This window comes from Diadema setosum, chromosome 1 (genome assembly GCF_964275005.1).
Source record: "Diadema setosum chromosome 1, eeDiaSeto1, whole genome shotgun sequence".
Lineage (NCBI taxonomy): Eukaryota > Metazoa > Echinodermata > Echinoidea > Diadematoida > Diadematidae > Diadema > Diadema setosum.
The window spans coordinates 37,230,936-37,248,886 of NC_092685.1; the positions used below are offsets into that span (position 1 = coordinate 37,230,936).

Consider the following 17,951-nt stretch of genomic DNA (forward strand, 5'->3'; position numbering starts at 1 on the left):
ACTGGAAAGAGGAATTATTCATCATGAGTTTGCAATAAAAAAAATAAAGATCCTCCTCATATACAAATTGATGTCTAAGTCATCTGTTTTTAGTCAGTGAGGTAGAGAATAAATGACCATTGTGAAGAGAAGTTTCTTTTTAACCTGATATTCTGTTACTGAATTTGTGATTAATTCATGCAAACATATAGCACAAAGCTGCCAATAATAATATATCTATCACTAGGCTGTTTGTTGAAAACTGAGCATGAAAAAAAGGACATACAGTTGACCTCGCCCATGTCGAATCCAAAGGGGCCTGAGAAATTCCTTCAATTTACGTGAATTTCGACTTACACAATAGAATTAACATATGTATACATGTCTATATCCATCCCTGGAAGAATTTTCTCCGGCTTTGCCTATTTTTCAGCTAGAGTGATGTTGACTTACGCAAGGTTGACTGTATGTAGGGTGTGGCCCAAAGAGGTCGAGTCTGAAGACAGACCCTCACAGGGGAGCAAAGCTTCTTTAATCCTGGCCAGATTAATAGATGTTTGTGTGGCCTTGTGTTCTGTATGGGCATAATAAGCTGGAATAAGGATGTGATCTCTGTACCTTCTATGACATTTTCAACTTTGTATCAACAAAAAGATATGATCAAGAAGATTTTTGTTTAAGATCAGAAGGTCAGGAAATTAATCTATTTGAGGAGTTTCGTGGAAAACAAGGGGTAGAAGGCAGCTCTGCCAAAAAATTAAGTTTTTTTGTGTGTGTGTATTTTGGTAGTATACTGTAACAGTGTATACTGTAGCTAATTCCTCTTGCACATGCCATGAAGTACATGTAATACAAAGTAGAATCTCCATGAAGAAATAAATAGAATAAAATATTGAGAGGATTTTAAAAAAAAATAAATAAATGAGGTTGCAAACAGATGCGTTTGAATCAACTCCTATTCATCCAGGTCAGCCAGGACTTCAAGCTAAAGCCAGCGGACACACCTACATGTAGTCCATCATAGGATCTATGAGTCATACAGAGAATACGCTTCATAATATTTCTCTCAGCTGAGCTATCGGACCAGTGAGTCTGAACAGATGCCACCTTTAATCAGTGGAATTTACTCCTGATTAGACATCCCTGCTCAGCGTAATATGAAGATGTCTCTTGTTTCTCAGGCCAGTTCCTTCCTTGTGAAATCAATCCATTTTGTCTTGAGCAGCTAACAGTGTGTTCCCCACCTGCCTGCCCCCCCCCCCCCGAAAAAAATCCTAACAAACAAACCACGGCACAAATGCATTTTTCTCCTGCAGCAATGTATTACTGTAAAACATGATATATTCGCGGTATGAAATTTTCGCGAATTGGAGCTGACGGCCTTTTTCATGGCATGAAATTTTCGCGAAGTGCCACTGGCGTTCAATGCATATAGTGTAAACAAGAACTTTCACGTGCATTTTAATTTCGCGAATCTTGGCGCTTGCGAAATTCGCGTAATTAAAGTGCACGCGAAAATTCCTCGTTTTACAGTATTTTATTTTGTACTGATATACTGTACTCTAAAGTATCATATGCCTTTGGCTATTCATACACTTTGTAAGTGGTTTGATATTAGAGTGAAAAGGCTTGTATTGAAATGCAACCTTGGAAGCTGTGAAAGCAGCTTTACAGGAGAAATGTTACATCATTCACTCATGCTATGAGTGCACCTGCACCATAAACCTTGTTTGTTCATTTCAGAGCAATGTGAAATACAGGTATAATTTTACAAAAGTTTTGAAAGTGCGACTGACTATACAGACCATTTGCGACAGAAATTTGCTGTGTTTAACCCTTTCCACAGTCAGTTCAGAGTACAGCAAAGAATGTTTGTATGTTATTTTTTGTCTGCTGCAAACAGCATCAATTGTTTCAGAGTGATTTTGAATAATTTACAGTCACAAAATGTAATCATTGTTACTTCCTTTATCTTGATGGATAATAATACATAAGCCAAAAGGGAATTAATTCCGTTGATATCATGAAGTGTTGCTTGAGAAAATAAACCTATTATGAATTTAAAAAAAAAAAATGTCCACAATGTTTCACTTTGAAGACATAATTGTAGGAAATCATATTATTAATTTCATGCATGGTTTTATCTCAAAAGACTCCAATGGCAACCCCGACACATGGCGACTTTCTTGGATGATATGCCTGACAAGGCAATAGTGTAATCTTAAAGCAATCTGTAATCTATGTGTGTATGTATAACATTTACTATTCTGTTAGTGCAAGATGGTAACAAATTCAATGTTTTTGTTACCATGTAAGGAAAGAAGGAAAATCAATGAATTAAAGTGGGATGTGCGCGAAAAAATGCTAGAGCTTTCCTTTATGGTGTGTATCATGAATTTTGTACTCACAGCTTATCTTTGATACTCAGAGTCTGTACAGTCTTTCAGTTTCCTAGTAAATTTTGATTCCATGTTTTCATTATTTTTTGTACATGTATTACTTGGGTACCTAAGGGGGTACCTAAGGGGGGGTCACCGTACTTTGGGGTTTTTTTTAAAGAAAAAATATGATAGGAGGGGGGTACTACGACTATTGATAGAACAACTACAGTACATATAGTCGGGTACCTAAGGGGGGGGGGGGTCACCGTGCACCCACCCCCCCCCCCCCCCCCCCCCGGACTCCTCGAAACTTACATTTTCAGGATCCTCATGATATACCAAAACATAATCAAGATGTTAACAGGAACGAAAAGTGGCTGTTCTAGGTGAAATTTAATGTATTCTATTGTTTTTCATAATTTCTTATGTATTTCTTTGTTTTTCAACTTTTTCAACTTTTGTTTTTTCTTTGTTTTTCTATTGGAAATTGTCACTGACCACTTTTCTACCATAAGTAGCACAAAACTAATCAATGAAAGTGATTAATTGTAAAAATAATCAGGTTTTCATGACCTTCATGACAGAGCACCTGTTTTCCATAGGAAATGTACACAAAATCACAAAATTGTGCCCGTTTTGGGGAGACATACCGTTACAATAATGGGCGTGACTTCGCAAAAGTATACGCGGATGTTGCAAATTTGGTCTCAAAAGTTGTGCGAGACTTGACCAAACAAAGTCAAGAAGCCTCGCGACAGATTTATAGCGCGAAACTTTGAGGGGGGGGTGGCGGATCCCCCCCCCCCCCCCGTCCGTATGTATGTATGTATGTAATATATATGTGCTTATATGTAGGGCCTACATAATAGGGTACCTAAGGGGGGGGGGGGGGTCACCATGCACCCCCCAGGACTCCTCAAAACTTACTTGACTTTGTTTTGTTCAAGTCTCACGCAACTTTTGAGACCAAATTTGCAACTTCCCCACATACTTTTGCGAAGTCACGCCCATTTTTGTAACGGAATGTCGTCCCAAAACGGGCACAATTTTGTGCTTTTGTGTACATTTCCTATGGAAAACAGGTGCTCTGTCATGAAAGTCATGAAAACCTGATTATTTTTACAATTAATCACTTTCATTGATTAGTTTTGTGGTAATTATGGTAGAAAAGTGATCAGTGACAATTTCCAATAGAAAAACAAAGAAAAAACAAAAGTTGAAAAAGTTGAAAAACAAAGAAATACATAAGAAATTATGAAAAACAATAGAATACATTAAATTTCACCTAGAACAGCCACTTTTCGTTCCTGTTAACATCTTGATTATGTTTTGGTATGTCATGAGGATCCTGAAAATGTAAGTTTCGAGGAGTCCGGGGGGGGGGGGGGGGTGCACGGTGACCCCCCCTTAGGTACCCGACTATATGTACTGTAGTTGTTCTATCAATAGTCGTAGTACCCCCCTCCTATCATATTTTTTCTTTAAAAAAACCCCCCAAAGTATGTGTGTGTGTGTGTGTGTGTGTGTGTGTGTGGGTGGGGGATGGCTATAACAACAAAATGCATGACCCTGATTGTAATGCCTTCTGCCCTGGGTGGTGGTTGCAGATTTGTAAAATTCCTTTTCTACAGTCGCTTTTGGAAAGATGAGTGGGATGAAGGTGAGAAAGTCAAACCTTGCAATTTTAGACTCTCATACCAGGCATGTTGACATCGATAGTCAAGACGAATACACACATTCACTGTCTTTCTCTGTGGTGAGTAAATACCAATACCATGGTAGATTATTTACGAGGACTGAGCCCTGAAGGCTAGGCCCTATTAGAGCTAGACTAACTCCCATCTGTTATGAAAAGTTTCCATTATGTCCACAAAAAGGTGTTGTTAAATCATGCGTGACTGCCAATGAATTTATCTTCGAAGCGACATTTTTCGCTGTCTGTTCTGATCATTTAGTGAATAGAAAAAAGCTATAGCACAGAGATTATACATATTCTTCTCTTGTGACCTCTATTTTATGTGTGACATATCAGTTTCTGCCTTTTCTTCTGTGGAATTATGTGATTTGCCAAGAGTATTAGACATTCATCGCTGTTGGCAGCAAAGTCGTGATGTCCACATTAAACGGGCCGTGCTCAGTCACGATAGTTGGCAGTTCGGGGGGTAATGACTCGTCCGGAAAGGGTTCTTCAGGCTGAGCCGATTTGCCTACTTGCTATCAAATCCAGGTTTGGCTGGGGTCTGCCAAGAACCGAGCGTGTGGAGCTCTGCGGTTTGTTGTGAAGCATTCAGAATCCACTGAACTCGTTTTAGCATGTCCTTCCATGATTGTCTACATGTCGCCAGGTTTGAATATTGCAGTTAGACTGTGTGCAGAGGTGGAATACTGGGGGTGTTTTGGTGTACCTCTTTGGATGCTTTAACCAGGGAGGTGGAACCTCCCCCCTCTACCTATATGCACTGTAGATTGGTATAGAGCGGCGTTCACCTCGTGTGACCCCTGTTTATTGTCTGAAAGGAAGCGAGTTCAGGTTTGTGTTTTGTTTTCTAAAGGGGACCACGCCTCAACTGTTCTGTGTTTGTTCCTCGCATCTGTCTATGCTTATGTGTGTGAGTTTTTCTTTTTTGTTGTGTTTTAAAAAAAAAAAATTATTCCTGATTCTTGACGTAAGAAACGGGAAAATGGTGGGTGGCTCATTTGCATGCATGACTCAGAATCTAACGAGTGTAATCACTGGAATGTGGAGAAAACATTCTGTGTGGTGAAGCTACTGTAGTGTGTGCTACTTGTTGCCCTGATCGATTCATCGGAAGTCTGTAATTGTGTTGTGCTTCAGCTTGCTGAAGTGCAAGGAGCATAAAATGGTGCAGTATTTTCTTCTCTTTACTACCCAAATATTTTTTCTTTGCCATGAGTGGCTTTTTTTCTCTGTATTTTACAGTCTTAAGGATACAAGTACTTTGATGGTCTCTGTCACACTGGTGATAATTATTTCAGACTTAGGCATGTTTGCTATTGAATACTTTGTTACAATATGATACACAAAAGTGTAATCACTATAATGGTTGCAGCTGCTAAGAATGCAGCCTGTAAGTCAAGAACAAAATCACTGTATGATAGTCATGATGATGTTGATGGTGATGTTGATGGTGATGTTGATGATTACAGCTTTCTCTATATTTTTCTCTTTCTGTTTTGCAGACCTTTGTGAACGAATCCAGGATTCCAGAGGAAACGTACATCACACTGAAACAAGGGGATTCCATCCGATTTGGATATGATATCCTTTTACTCTGTGCTCATTATACAGTATGGCAGTTATTTCTTGTTTGGCCCAAGCACGATTAGATGAACGCACTGGAAGAAGCATGTAGGTCTAGAACTTATTGTTTATTGCCATAAAAATGACAATATCTAGCAGGTTAGATTTCAACAAGAAATCACTGCAGATCACAGTTTGATTTATCTTACAAGGTGTATTTCTCCTTTAAAAGAGGAAAGGTTGCCTTTTTGCCCTGTGTATTCTTAGGCATGCTAGTGGCAGTAAGTGTTCATAGTCAGCAGCAAATGTTGCTATATTTGTGTTTTTTCATTCATCTACACCTTCAACTGTGTATCACTAAAAATCAAAATTTAGAGTCTGCTGTCAACAAAGTGTGGCCAGTTTCTCCTCCAGTAACTTGTATAGTAATGACTTGAACACGTTATGACATCACCTGTTACTTGTTTAGAATGAAATGAAATGTAGAGCTCTGTTGACCACCCTTGATGTGATCAAATGGCATAAACTCTTCACTTCAAAAAAAAAAAATCCTACCTTTATACGTGATAGACCTAAGGGATTATATAATTTCACTGATTTGGCTGTTTGATTATGATAATTTGACTGATTTGGCCATTTGATGTACAACGTACTTTCTGTGGGATACCATTGTATACATACAGTGATACAATGGTACAGTATAGAAGCATTTGTGTGAATGAAAGACAGCAATGTAATGGGCAATGTGTAAAATCAGCTAGTCGTGTACTGCAGTTACATGTATTTTCTGATTATTAGCACTTCTCGCTTCGCAGCACGCCCACCCATTATTTGCTGCATTAGAAACAAACTACATTCTCTTCACACAAATAAATAAAATGATCATCAGGTAACAAAGGTCTGCACACATGTATTGACTTGCGATACACTGTAATGTGGCAGGTCATACACACAATGTCAAGCATTGTGGTGAGAGATAGGAATTGAGTTTGTGCACCAGTCCATAGTGTTGACATATGAGGATTCAAGGTAAAACAAAAAAGAAGTGCAATGTACAATGTAGATTTTATCACAAGCATTCCAGTATTGTGTTGTTAGATGTATTGAACATTTCTTTGTTTCATTCTATTCATTTTGTTTAAAACATTGAACACTATGGTGAAGATTACAAGGTGCAGTAGCCTTTACCAGTACATTGAGTTACAGTGGGAATGCGTGCAGAGTTTTTCATGGTTGTGGGTTTACAGTGGGAATACGTGCAGAGTTTTTCATGGTTGTGGGTTTAAAACATTAGTGAACTTCACTAAAGTCTAGTCTTCATAATGCTCAGTGCACATTTTTTTTTTTTTTTTTTTTTTGATGCAGTTGTCATGAAATCCAGTGCTGCACATCTTTAGTGAAGATGACTTGACCTCTAGAAAGGTTTGTCTTGTGATAGGCAGCACATACTGTTACTGCCATATTCGACTGGTCATCACACTTCTGTAATAAAGGATGACAACAGCAAAGTTTTGTACAAGGCTTGCCTGATCTAGCAGCATACAGCCAGCATGCATGCAGACTGGATTCAAATAACAAATAAGCAAATTTTATTGAGTAGGAAACAACAGGCGAGTGGGACAGCTTGGTACTAGGTCCTGGAATCCAGAATTTTGAATGTCTGTAAACTGCTCTGATGCCTCTTTCATTCGTATCATAAACATCAAATCTACATTTTGCATGGCAATCATTTTGCATATAAAGACAATGCACAGTTTTACCTTGTGCACAAGCACTAAAAGGTCAATTGTACCATCAGGCATGTTGGTTTTTAAATTCACAGATAAACATCCATAATATAATGGTTATTCATAATCCGTATGAATGGTGCTTGCTAGTACATCCACCTGACAGCAAGCCTGGTATTCGGCAATATTGATAGAAAAAGGCTGTTAATGCATTCAATACAAAATAATGAAATGGATTCTTTGTTTGAACATGAATTCTGTAAATTGTTACATCAGACAGGCGCATGCATCATGCCACTCTGAAAACGAGTGCCTGGGTGCCTGACCAACTGAGAAAAAAAGATAATTTGTACCTATGTGCACATGAGCTCATTGTGAACTGGCTTATTATACCCCCACCCACACATACCCGGTAGTTGTTGCAGTCAATACATTGTGAAAGGAAGTTTTGGCATAGCCTTTCCCATGCACTTGCGTTTCACATTGTACCTTGTTCATTATGCACACGTGCATCAACGAATTGATGTGGATGTCATGTGCTGGATTTTCTCTTCCCGAGCTGGGAGCTTCAAATCTCAAATCTAGGACATGATTCTCCCGTGCAAATTTGCAGAGCTGATATAATTGTTTGGGAGTGGTCGCACTCAGTGACATGTCTGCATGCTTCCAGATCTCCATTTTTCATCAGCGAACCTGAAAAGAGCCTGTGGCGTTGGGTTGCCACGGCGCTTGAGAGCTATACGGTGTGTCGATGGATATTAAAACGTCAAGATCGGTCTATTTCACGATGCTGTCATCCCGCAGGGCCTGGAGATAGAAATATGAGCATTGGAATCTCCTCCCCCCACCCCCCCCCCAAAAAAAAGGCCAATTTAATGAACAGCCTGACCAAACCAATGCACCTGATTTCTTGCTTTTCTTAAATTGTCAGGAGTAATTATTTTGAAATCCATGCTGTCATTGTTTTGGAGGAGGCTTACTGGGATGTCTACCTCCTGTAAGGCATGCTCTCTAGTTTTGATTTTGGCTGCTAATAACCGCTATTTGACTGACTAATAGTCCAATTAAGCCTTAATGTCTATTTTTGATGCGTGCTTTGCGTATTCTATATTTTTACGGTAATTTGCTATTCTGTGAGAAGTTTACTGTTATATGAGTAATTGCGAATCAACCAATGTTTCTAGCACAAGTTTGCAATAGTATACTGTGAGTGCACACAGAAAGTCAAATTGTATAGAGGTGATCTGTCAACAGAATAGATTATTCGTAATTGACTAAGTGCAAAAGATTAAAGCATACAAAAGTCTGAGTTTTTACAGTATGCTTCAGCATTTTGTTTTACCAAGTGCATTTTCCAGTTATTTGTAGTGATGACAACAAGGTCTCAAAATTGGATAACAATTTGTCTACATGAACCAATTTCGTCAAACCTCTGAGATATACAGAGTGTTGTTTGTGTTGATTTTCTTTTCTATGTATTTATCTTTTGAAGAGGATTTGCAACCAGACAATATGATTTGTTAATAACACTGACTTATAAGTAAACTACTCAATGTTACTTTTCATTGATAGAGTAGGCCTACCCATCTATCTGATACATAGTTTTTATCTTTCATAAGCACTCAACAATGTTATTGTTTAGCCAGAATTTAAGTCATTAGTCGAGGATTTTTGTTGGTGTAAGCAAACAAAAACATACTCCTAACATTTACTATCATCATGAACAACATCAATATCATTGCATGCACACACTGTTTATTTTTGAATCATTTGGACATAATATGTGCCCACAATCAGTAATCTGAATTGCTCCCTTAATTCTATTAATCTAATGCACTGGTGAGTTCATTATAGCGGCCTTGGGCTAATATGGGTGACAGAGTGCATAGGATTCTATTTGCTTTGCCAGTGCCTAATAAAATCTGGAGAGAAGTGTGATGAACACAGGGGAAAGTGTGATAGTTTGAAGGTATGCCTGTGGCAGGCAATTCGTATGACTGCAGGACACGGTCATTTTGACACACTCGTTCTGTGCATGTGCCATATTTCACAGCAGAGTAAAAAAAAATATGGGATTCATAATCGTTGCATCAGTGAAAAGGCAGTGATGCCAAATCAGCACTTCACAAAACAGTCGATTGCTTTGCAGTCGTTGGCAAAGACAGGGGGACTTAATGAAATATTCATGACTGAAGTGTTGCAAAATTAATTGAATAAGTGAATTCATGTCGTGCCTGAAATTGCGAATGACTTTGGCATGCAAGTTAGTTTTAGTAACCTTCCTTTTTTCTTCCCCCCCCCCCCCAAGAAAAACAAGACTATATTTGCTCTAAATTGTTGATTCTTGAATTATTATAGTGTGAGTGTGCACAAAATAATGAATAGTATTGTCTGATCTGTAGTTGTACAGCTACTTTCTTCCATAGGACATGTTTATTGCACATTTCTGAAATGATGTTATCTTTTATTCCATCAAAGATATAGTTGTTGAGTAATTAGTATGTACACCTGTATTTAGTGTATTATTCTAAAGTACTTAAGGTATTTCTTTTTTTAATAAGCACTCACAAAATGTAATGAAATGGAAGAGATACACACAGCAGGTTAATTGTAGTGATGAAGCATTTCTAAAATAGTTTGACTGCATACTGTGGGATTGCCAAATAATATAAAAATGTCAGTATAGGCATATCACAAACAATTTAATCTGTGAGAACAAATTTCAATGAGTGTGCGTCTGGTAGTCAATACAGTTTGCCTGCATGAGATTGATTCCCCCTTTGGTTCGTTCAGCGGGCCTCACGTAACAGACTAAATATAGTTTACCTCCTTCCACAACAAAGTGACATACTGCATGGTGTACAGAATCCCTCCTGTACAAATTTTGTGTGCCTAATCCCACCACTGGACTGTTAGACTGTGTACTGTGTAGATAAACAAACTTTTTTTTAACTGATTTGCTGTTTGTATGTTTGATTTTTTTTTCTTACAAGTGTAGTTTCATCAGTAACTCAATCCTGTATTCGCATGCAAGAGCAGATTACTTTTTTAACGCCTAAAGTGCTGAGCGTATTTTAAGCATTTCTAGTTTTGGGCCATGCAAAACTTTGGAAATTAATAAAGAATATTATATTTCTAGTGTTTATGTCATGTTATACACCATTTCAAAGAGGATGAATTGAAATTTGCCACCATAAAAATAGTATTTTCATATATTTTAACTGTTATTACAGTATTTTATGCCAAACATAAAATTTCATATTGAAAAATACATAATTGAAAAAAAATGAAAAATAATATTCTTCCAATTTTACTGTTAGGTTTTCAAAATTTTCCTCCTGGATGAGTAGATTGATATCTTAAGAAACCAATACAGAAATTTCTAGACCTTTACAATTGTATTTCTTTTCATTGCTTAGATATTTGCACGATTATTCTGTGGTACTTTGTGCAAAAATGCATACTTTGACATCATTTGTAGCTGTGAAATTTCATATCTATGATTTTAAAAACTCTTTTGTTTTTCTGCAGTTATTTGATGTAAATGAATATGTTCCAGTGAAATATGAGTTTTCACTAAAATACCAACTGATATTATCAAAAAGGCATAAAATGTACCCTTTTGGCCACTTGCAATGTATGTGGCCAGCATCAGTTTACAGGTAAAATGGGTCATTAATTTGCTAATCAAGAATATTACATTACTCTGGTGTTTTGTTGTTGTTCTTTCATGCATTATTTTAATCAAGTTGTGATTCTCTGTGAGTATTTCTGCATTTGGCAGAACTATGCAGTACTGTAAGTTTGCTACATGTAGATAGACTATTACTTGACCTGTCACATATGATTTCTGTGGTCATTTCACCATCCTGTGATTTACTTTAACCTTCATTGTGACAGTGCTGTAAATTCTTTCTCTCCGATGCCCTTTCTATGCAAGTACTGTTCCTTAACTCTATGGCTGCCTCAGCCTGCCCACATCCCATCACCTATCGTTTTGACAGCATCCAGCTAGACAATATCTCTGTGGTCAAGGGTCCAGAGGGAGTCGTACGGAAGGTAAGTTGACCAGGGGAGCCTGGGATACATACCGTGCACAAACTACGGTCAGATTAGCTACAGGTCAGGGTTGGTGATATAAATTTATATTTTGTGGTTTAATGCCAAGGGTTCCAGAGGCATTAGTAGAAGTTAGTTTAACACAAAGGGTTCTGATGAACATATTTCACAATGTCTGTTATATTTTGTCATTCTGTTGCAGGGCCCCCTAGGATAACAGTGTGTAAACCACTGATGGGGCTACCCTGGGTAAAGAAAACTGAATAAATAAAAAATAAATAAATAAATGTCTGTTCATTACATTTGTCTTGCAAAGCAATTATTTTACAGTATTTTATTGCATGTGTGGGGAATCCATGTTTGATCAGCAGTTGGAATCCTCAGCTGTGTTGCATATTGTGTGGAAAATGCCTGTCTGATGAGATCATCTTCGTACACTCAAAGATATTAATTTTTTTTTTTTTTTAAATTGATAACGTACCTCATTGATTGGGAACCTGCCTGTTCTGCCTCTATTTAAAGTTAAATTAATATTGATCAATGTGAAATCATAAGTACATACAGACTAACACAGCTTACAGCATGGGGAAATTGTCAGTGGCATATCAAAAAGTCACTTCTCGCTGTACCCTTATTGTATTGATTCACTTTTGATCTATTGAATGTGACTACAGCAATAGATGGTGATAAATTAATATTATACACCTTTTGATTGTACATTCAAACAGTGTTCAGCAGTCTGTAGTTTTTCTTTGTAGGCAATTTTGGTCCACATTTTTGCTGATATTTTTATATTTCTTTTTGTATATATGCATATGAGGGCAATAAGATGGAAAGGAAGAATTTAAATGTTTAAATGAGATGAATGCCTGTAACTTTAGATTTCATGTGATGATTTCCATATTACAGAAGAAAACTTAATAGGTTAGAGAAGGGCAGAAAATCAGGCTAGAGGAAAGAAATTTTTATGGCAGTGTCTGACATATAGATTGTTCAGGTTCACTTATTGATATATAATCTTATACAGGGTGGCCCAGAAAGAACGGAACACCCAAGAATTTTAATTTCAGCAATATTGTTGCGAATGTGTCATTATTTTGCATGCTATTGTAAAAGCCATTCTTTTTCAAATTGAATGACACCAAGTTCTTTAATTTTTGTTAATGCGTTATGATTTTAGGACCATTTTTGTCCACCCTTGTTATTTTCAAAATGTGATCATTTTGTATTCTCAGAGATACCGAAACCAGCGAGAATTCGGCTTGCCATAGAACCAGTAGCATTCACAATGATATTTACAATGACATTCACATTATTCACAATGATAACGGACAATGGCAATCACACCGTGTGCCCCACATTCCTCACATTGTGCACTACTGATTCTATGGCAAGCCGAATTGTTGCTGGTTTCGGTATCTCTGAGAGTGCAAAATGATCACATTTTGAAAATTGCAAGGGTTGACAAAAATGGTCCTAAAATAAAAATGCATCAACCAAAATCGAAGAACTTGGTGTCATTCTATTGGAAAAAGAATGGCCTTTCCAAAAGTATGCAAAATAATAACATATTTGCAACAATATTGCTGAAATTAACGATCTTAGGTGTTCCGTTCTTTCTGGGCCACCCTGTATATCAATAAGTGAACCTGAACAATCTATATATCAGACACTGCCATAAAAATTTCTTTCCTCTAGCCTGATTTTCTGCCCTTCTTTAACTTATTGTACCCCCGCCAAACGAAGTTTGAAGGGGGTATATAGGAATCAGCGGACGGTCGGGCGGGCGGTCGGGCGGTCGGTCCGTTGCAAATTTTGCGTCGCGAACTACTTCCTCAGTTTTCAACCGATTCCCATAAAACTTGGCACAGATGTGTGCCTTGGGTTGTAGATGTGCAAGACGTATTTTTTGACAGTACCCAAAAGTATGTTGCCATGGTAACGGCATATTATGGGCAAAAATGGGTACAAATCTTGCGTCGCGAACTCCTCCCACAGTTTTTGATCAATTTTTATGAAATTAGGTACAGATGTTCATCTGAATATGTTAATGTGCAAGACACATATTTGCGCAGTGGCAAAAAGTGCGTTGCCATGGTAATGGCATGTTATTGGTAAAATATAGGGCAAAATGCTTCATGGCAAAACTGCTTCATCAGTGTTCTTCTAATTCTCATGGAATTCATATTGAATGTTTGTCTTAGGATATAGGTCAGCATGACACATTTCTTGACAGTGACAAAAAGTATGTTGCCATGGTAACAGCTCACATATTATGAGCCAAAATGATGGAAAATTTTGTGTTGCAAACTACTTCCTCAGTTTTTGCCCAATTTCCATGAAACTTGGTCCAGATGTGTGCCTTTGGTTGTAGATGTGCAAGACGCATTTTTCGACAGTACCCGAAAGTGCGTTGCCATGGTAACGGCATATTAATGGCAGAAGATCAAGGAAAGATCTTGCGGATTTAACTACTTCCTCAGTTTTTTGACCAAAGCTTATGAAATGTTGTTTTGACCAAAGCTTATGAAATGTTGTTTGGCGGGGGTATAACCAGTCGCTGTAGCGACATTTCTAGTTTCTTCTGTAATATGGAAATCATCACATGAAATCTAAACAAAGTTACAGGCATTCATCTCATTTAAACATTTAAATTCTTCCTTTCCAGTCTGGGGAAGATGTGCATTGTTTTCTGTGTGCAAAGAAACAAATCACCAGCAGAAAAAACTTTAACTCCCAATGTGCATGTACTCTTTTTTTCATGCTTTGTGCATCATCTTATCTGAAACAAAGGAAACTCTGGTAAAGTGTGATTTCAATTGCGTGCTGTGTCACAACTAATTTATTATCCATGTATTTTAATATCTTCAAATTTATATGGATATCAGTGAAGTGTACATTTCATTTTAAATTGCATACTTTCATATAAAGGTCTTATATGGCAATGAAAATTCCATGCTGCATGAGAGATGGAAAGAAAAAAAATGCCTGCAGAACTTGTCTGTATGGCAGTTCTCAATGTTCTCTATATTATATTACAATATGATACCATCACAAAAAGAAGTCAGAACTATCGAAAATTGTGCAAACCCACAGTCAGAGAGCAAGAATTGGATACAGGATTTATTTGGAATTCATTGAATCTCTGTAAGTGTAATCAGACTTGCCGTGAACTAATTCCATGTGAAGCTCCATATTCCAGGAAATGTTTTGTGGCAGAGTGTAGTGGTAGATAACACAAAAGCTGAATCATTTGCTTCAACTGCCTCCCTCTCATTCCCTCCTCTACATTTTCACCTCACCTGAATTGCACTATTAACTCAGTAACCGTTCAAAGGAAAATCTAGTTGAACCGGAAGGTGTTTTGAATGTACAAGTGTACTTTACAAAGTCAAACGCAATGGATGAATTGAACTTTTATGAAATTGATTAGGTTAGAGTCTTTAATAACTGTTTAAATTCCATTCCATTATCTCGGTATGGTATTCAAAGGGACTTGTATCATCACTAATTTTACAAATTTTTGTTGTATGTTTTGCGGAATCATGCAGAAAATTCTACCAGGTACTTAAATGCAAGACGTTAATGGCATATAATACAACAGATGAGCTGTATTACCCATGGTGCTTCCATTAATTCATGGTTAATAGTGGGAACTGTATGTGTCAGTATTTTGGCTAACCCCCTAATTTTCCTGTTTTCCTCGCCATCAGCCAAATTAAAGGTTTGACATTTTGTATGCTTGAGCTTGAACTGTTGACGAGTTTCCATCAAGCAAGTCAAAAATGGCGAAATCATATGCAGTCATATGTGAAAGTCATCAAAGTTGGGATTTATTCCTCTCTTATTCAGATCTCATATTACTCTACAATGGAAGAAAGTCTAGCCAATATTAATCTGTCGCAGACAGAGAAGTAAAATGCCCTGAACATTAGCAGGGTCAGGAGAGGGAGAGACAGACGGTAGACCTCCCTGGGGGCCTTCAGGAGTGTGATTGATATACAGAATGAAACATCTGCTGCCCTGCAGAGCACAAAAGCATTTAATAATGTCTTCATGCAAATTTAGCTGTCTGGCAGAGTGGAAGAGTTCACAGGAACATAGTTAACAACCTACAGTTTTACGCTTGTACGGTTATTAACTTTTGTTGACTGATGATTATGTTCTTACTCAGCTTTGTATTCATGTAGTCCACAGACAGGCTACACTACATACCATATATACATACCATACATACACTGTACATTATATTTCATCAAGATACAGTATCATTAAGATATGTTTATTTCAGTAAAAATGTGTGTATTGACTTTGAAAATATTAACTTGAATATAAAGTTTATGTATGTGTTTATTAACCTGAAAGAGTGTGATTATGTCATTGTTTTATATGCCACTTTAATGCTACCTATTGTACATGGAAAGGAGTCTCAGGGGCCCAAAGTTGGGTGTGGTTTGAGAGAGAATGGAGAACAGAATGGACAGGTGGGAATTGGTCCTTTTTGTGCCGTTGGGTCCAAGAAAAAGTTTTGTGCCTATTTTTGTGCTTCATAAGGTATTTATGCACAGTTACAGTTTGTGTTAATATGCTGCTATAGTGAGAGTGACAGTAAATATTTGACCTTCATTTCTCTTGTTGTGTAATGTAAAAGTGCAAGTTGCATTTGATTTACTTCAGCAAAGTTTGCGTGGTAGGGAATATAGCTGCATGATAAATATGTTGCATACGGTGGTACCTCAATGTTGCCCTTCTACATGTTCTGACATACCCCCTCTACTGTTGAGATGGTGTACAAGGTGTGGTGTTTTGGTTGTGTCATGCTTCTCTCCCCCTCTCTCTCTCTCTTTCTGTGGTACGTTGGCAGGTTGGAATCAATTGTAGTCTAATGTAATATGGAATGTACCTCATCTGTCATTGTTGTTGTTTTTTCCCCATCATCCTGTGTCTGCAGTGCAAAGCATAGACGTAGAAAGTGCACCTAGAATCATTGTCCATATGTTGTGTTTAATACTGAAACTTGTCCTGTGTGAATAGTCCTTATTACTCAGTCATCGTCCACACAGAATCATGCTTGCATTAGAGCTCATGATCTAGTCTCCCATTAACCCTTTCTGTGCTTTGAGTGCTTATTGGTACAGGGCCCTGTTCTATGAAGAGTTGAAATTGATTATAAAGTTGATTTCTATCATAAGTCTATGGCAGCCTTTGTGTTAAGGAAATTTAAAATCGATTTTATCTTTTGATAAAGTAGGGCACTGATATCCTATCTAGGGTTTAACACACTGTCCAAGCCCCTGGTACGGAAAGGATTGAAGTCTCAAGTATCCCCCCCCCCCAAAAAAAAAAAAAAAAAAAAGAAAAAAAACCCCACTATGATTGTAAATTGCTGATAGCCTCAAGTATTGTTTTGTGAGATGTTCCACAGTTTACAATAGAATATGGTATGGTAATAATTGTACTAGTAGAAATCATATGTGCACAAGTTTTTTACACACATAGTGAACAACCGTACATAGCAATGTCCATGGTGTGATACGGCTTGGAAGTTTGAAGCTTTTTTAAAAACTGAATAAAACACACATTGACCAAGCTGCGATTTCTTCATTATCAGATTTTCTGTGATATTTTGATTGGATTTAATTTCATTTGTGATTGATTGAAGAGTCATTCTTCATTTTAGATAAATGTAGAGATAAATCTGACCCTCATCACCTGTATCAGCCAGAACTCTAGTGTCATTAAGAAAGAATTCATTAGGTAGGGATATCCTTAATTATCACTCACCTGTTCTGATCCAGTTAGCATGAGGAAGCATGTAGAATGAATAATTCATGAAGATTTATTAGAGGCAACGAATAAATCTCAATAAGCGTCAATCAAAAATGAGGTGTTCAGGATATTTGCAGATAATGGAATAGGGCTCTGGAGTATAAATATAAACACTGTACCTGTGATAGGGCCTGTGACAAACAGTACCTGTACAGCTGTATGTTACTGACAAAATAGACATGACAGTATGCATTTCTTCTGTCAGTCATCACACCATTACCAGAAGCATGATCAGGACTGTTGTTGGAAAACAACCCTTGATGAAAAGCTTCATGCAATACTGTAAAAGCTGTTATTTTTGCATACTGATATATAATTTTTTTTTTTTTTTTTTTTTGCAGATGAGGAGGTCACGGACATTTTCACAAAATTTTGTTTTCCTGATTTGACATTGAGGCCATCAGAAATGCACTAATGCCTGTCTATTCACAATATTTTTGCATGTTCTTTTATAGATTCATGGCTCAACAGTGATTCGCGAAATTAATGATAATTAAACTGTCGTGAAAATAACAGCCTAAACTGTATACAGGCACTCGTTATAACGAACACGGTTATAATGAAATTCTGGTTACAACGAAGTAAAAGTTCGGGTCGCAACGTTATCCATGCTATGTATTTTTATTATTTGTTCGGTTATAACGAAATTTCGATATAGCGAAAGAAAACTGCTGGTCCCGAGGACTTTGTTATAATTGGAGTCCACAGTACAAC

At 37.3% G+C, this 17,951-nt stretch overlaps 1 protein-coding gene across 1 annotated transcript in view; it reads left to right on the forward strand.

Annotated features, from left to right (window-relative positions):
• The window catches only part of LOC140235863 (uncharacterized), a 77,251-nt gene that overhangs the window by 10,667 nt on the left and 48,633 nt on the right, over positions 1-17,951 (forward strand). The window contains exons 3-4 of the mRNA XM_072315863.1: positions 5,562-5,640; positions 11,329-11,408. Coding sequence (XP_072171964.1) covers positions 5,562-5,640; positions 11,329-11,408 — 159 coding nt within the window. The remainder of the gene's footprint in view (positions 1-5,561; positions 5,641-11,328; positions 11,409-17,951) is intronic.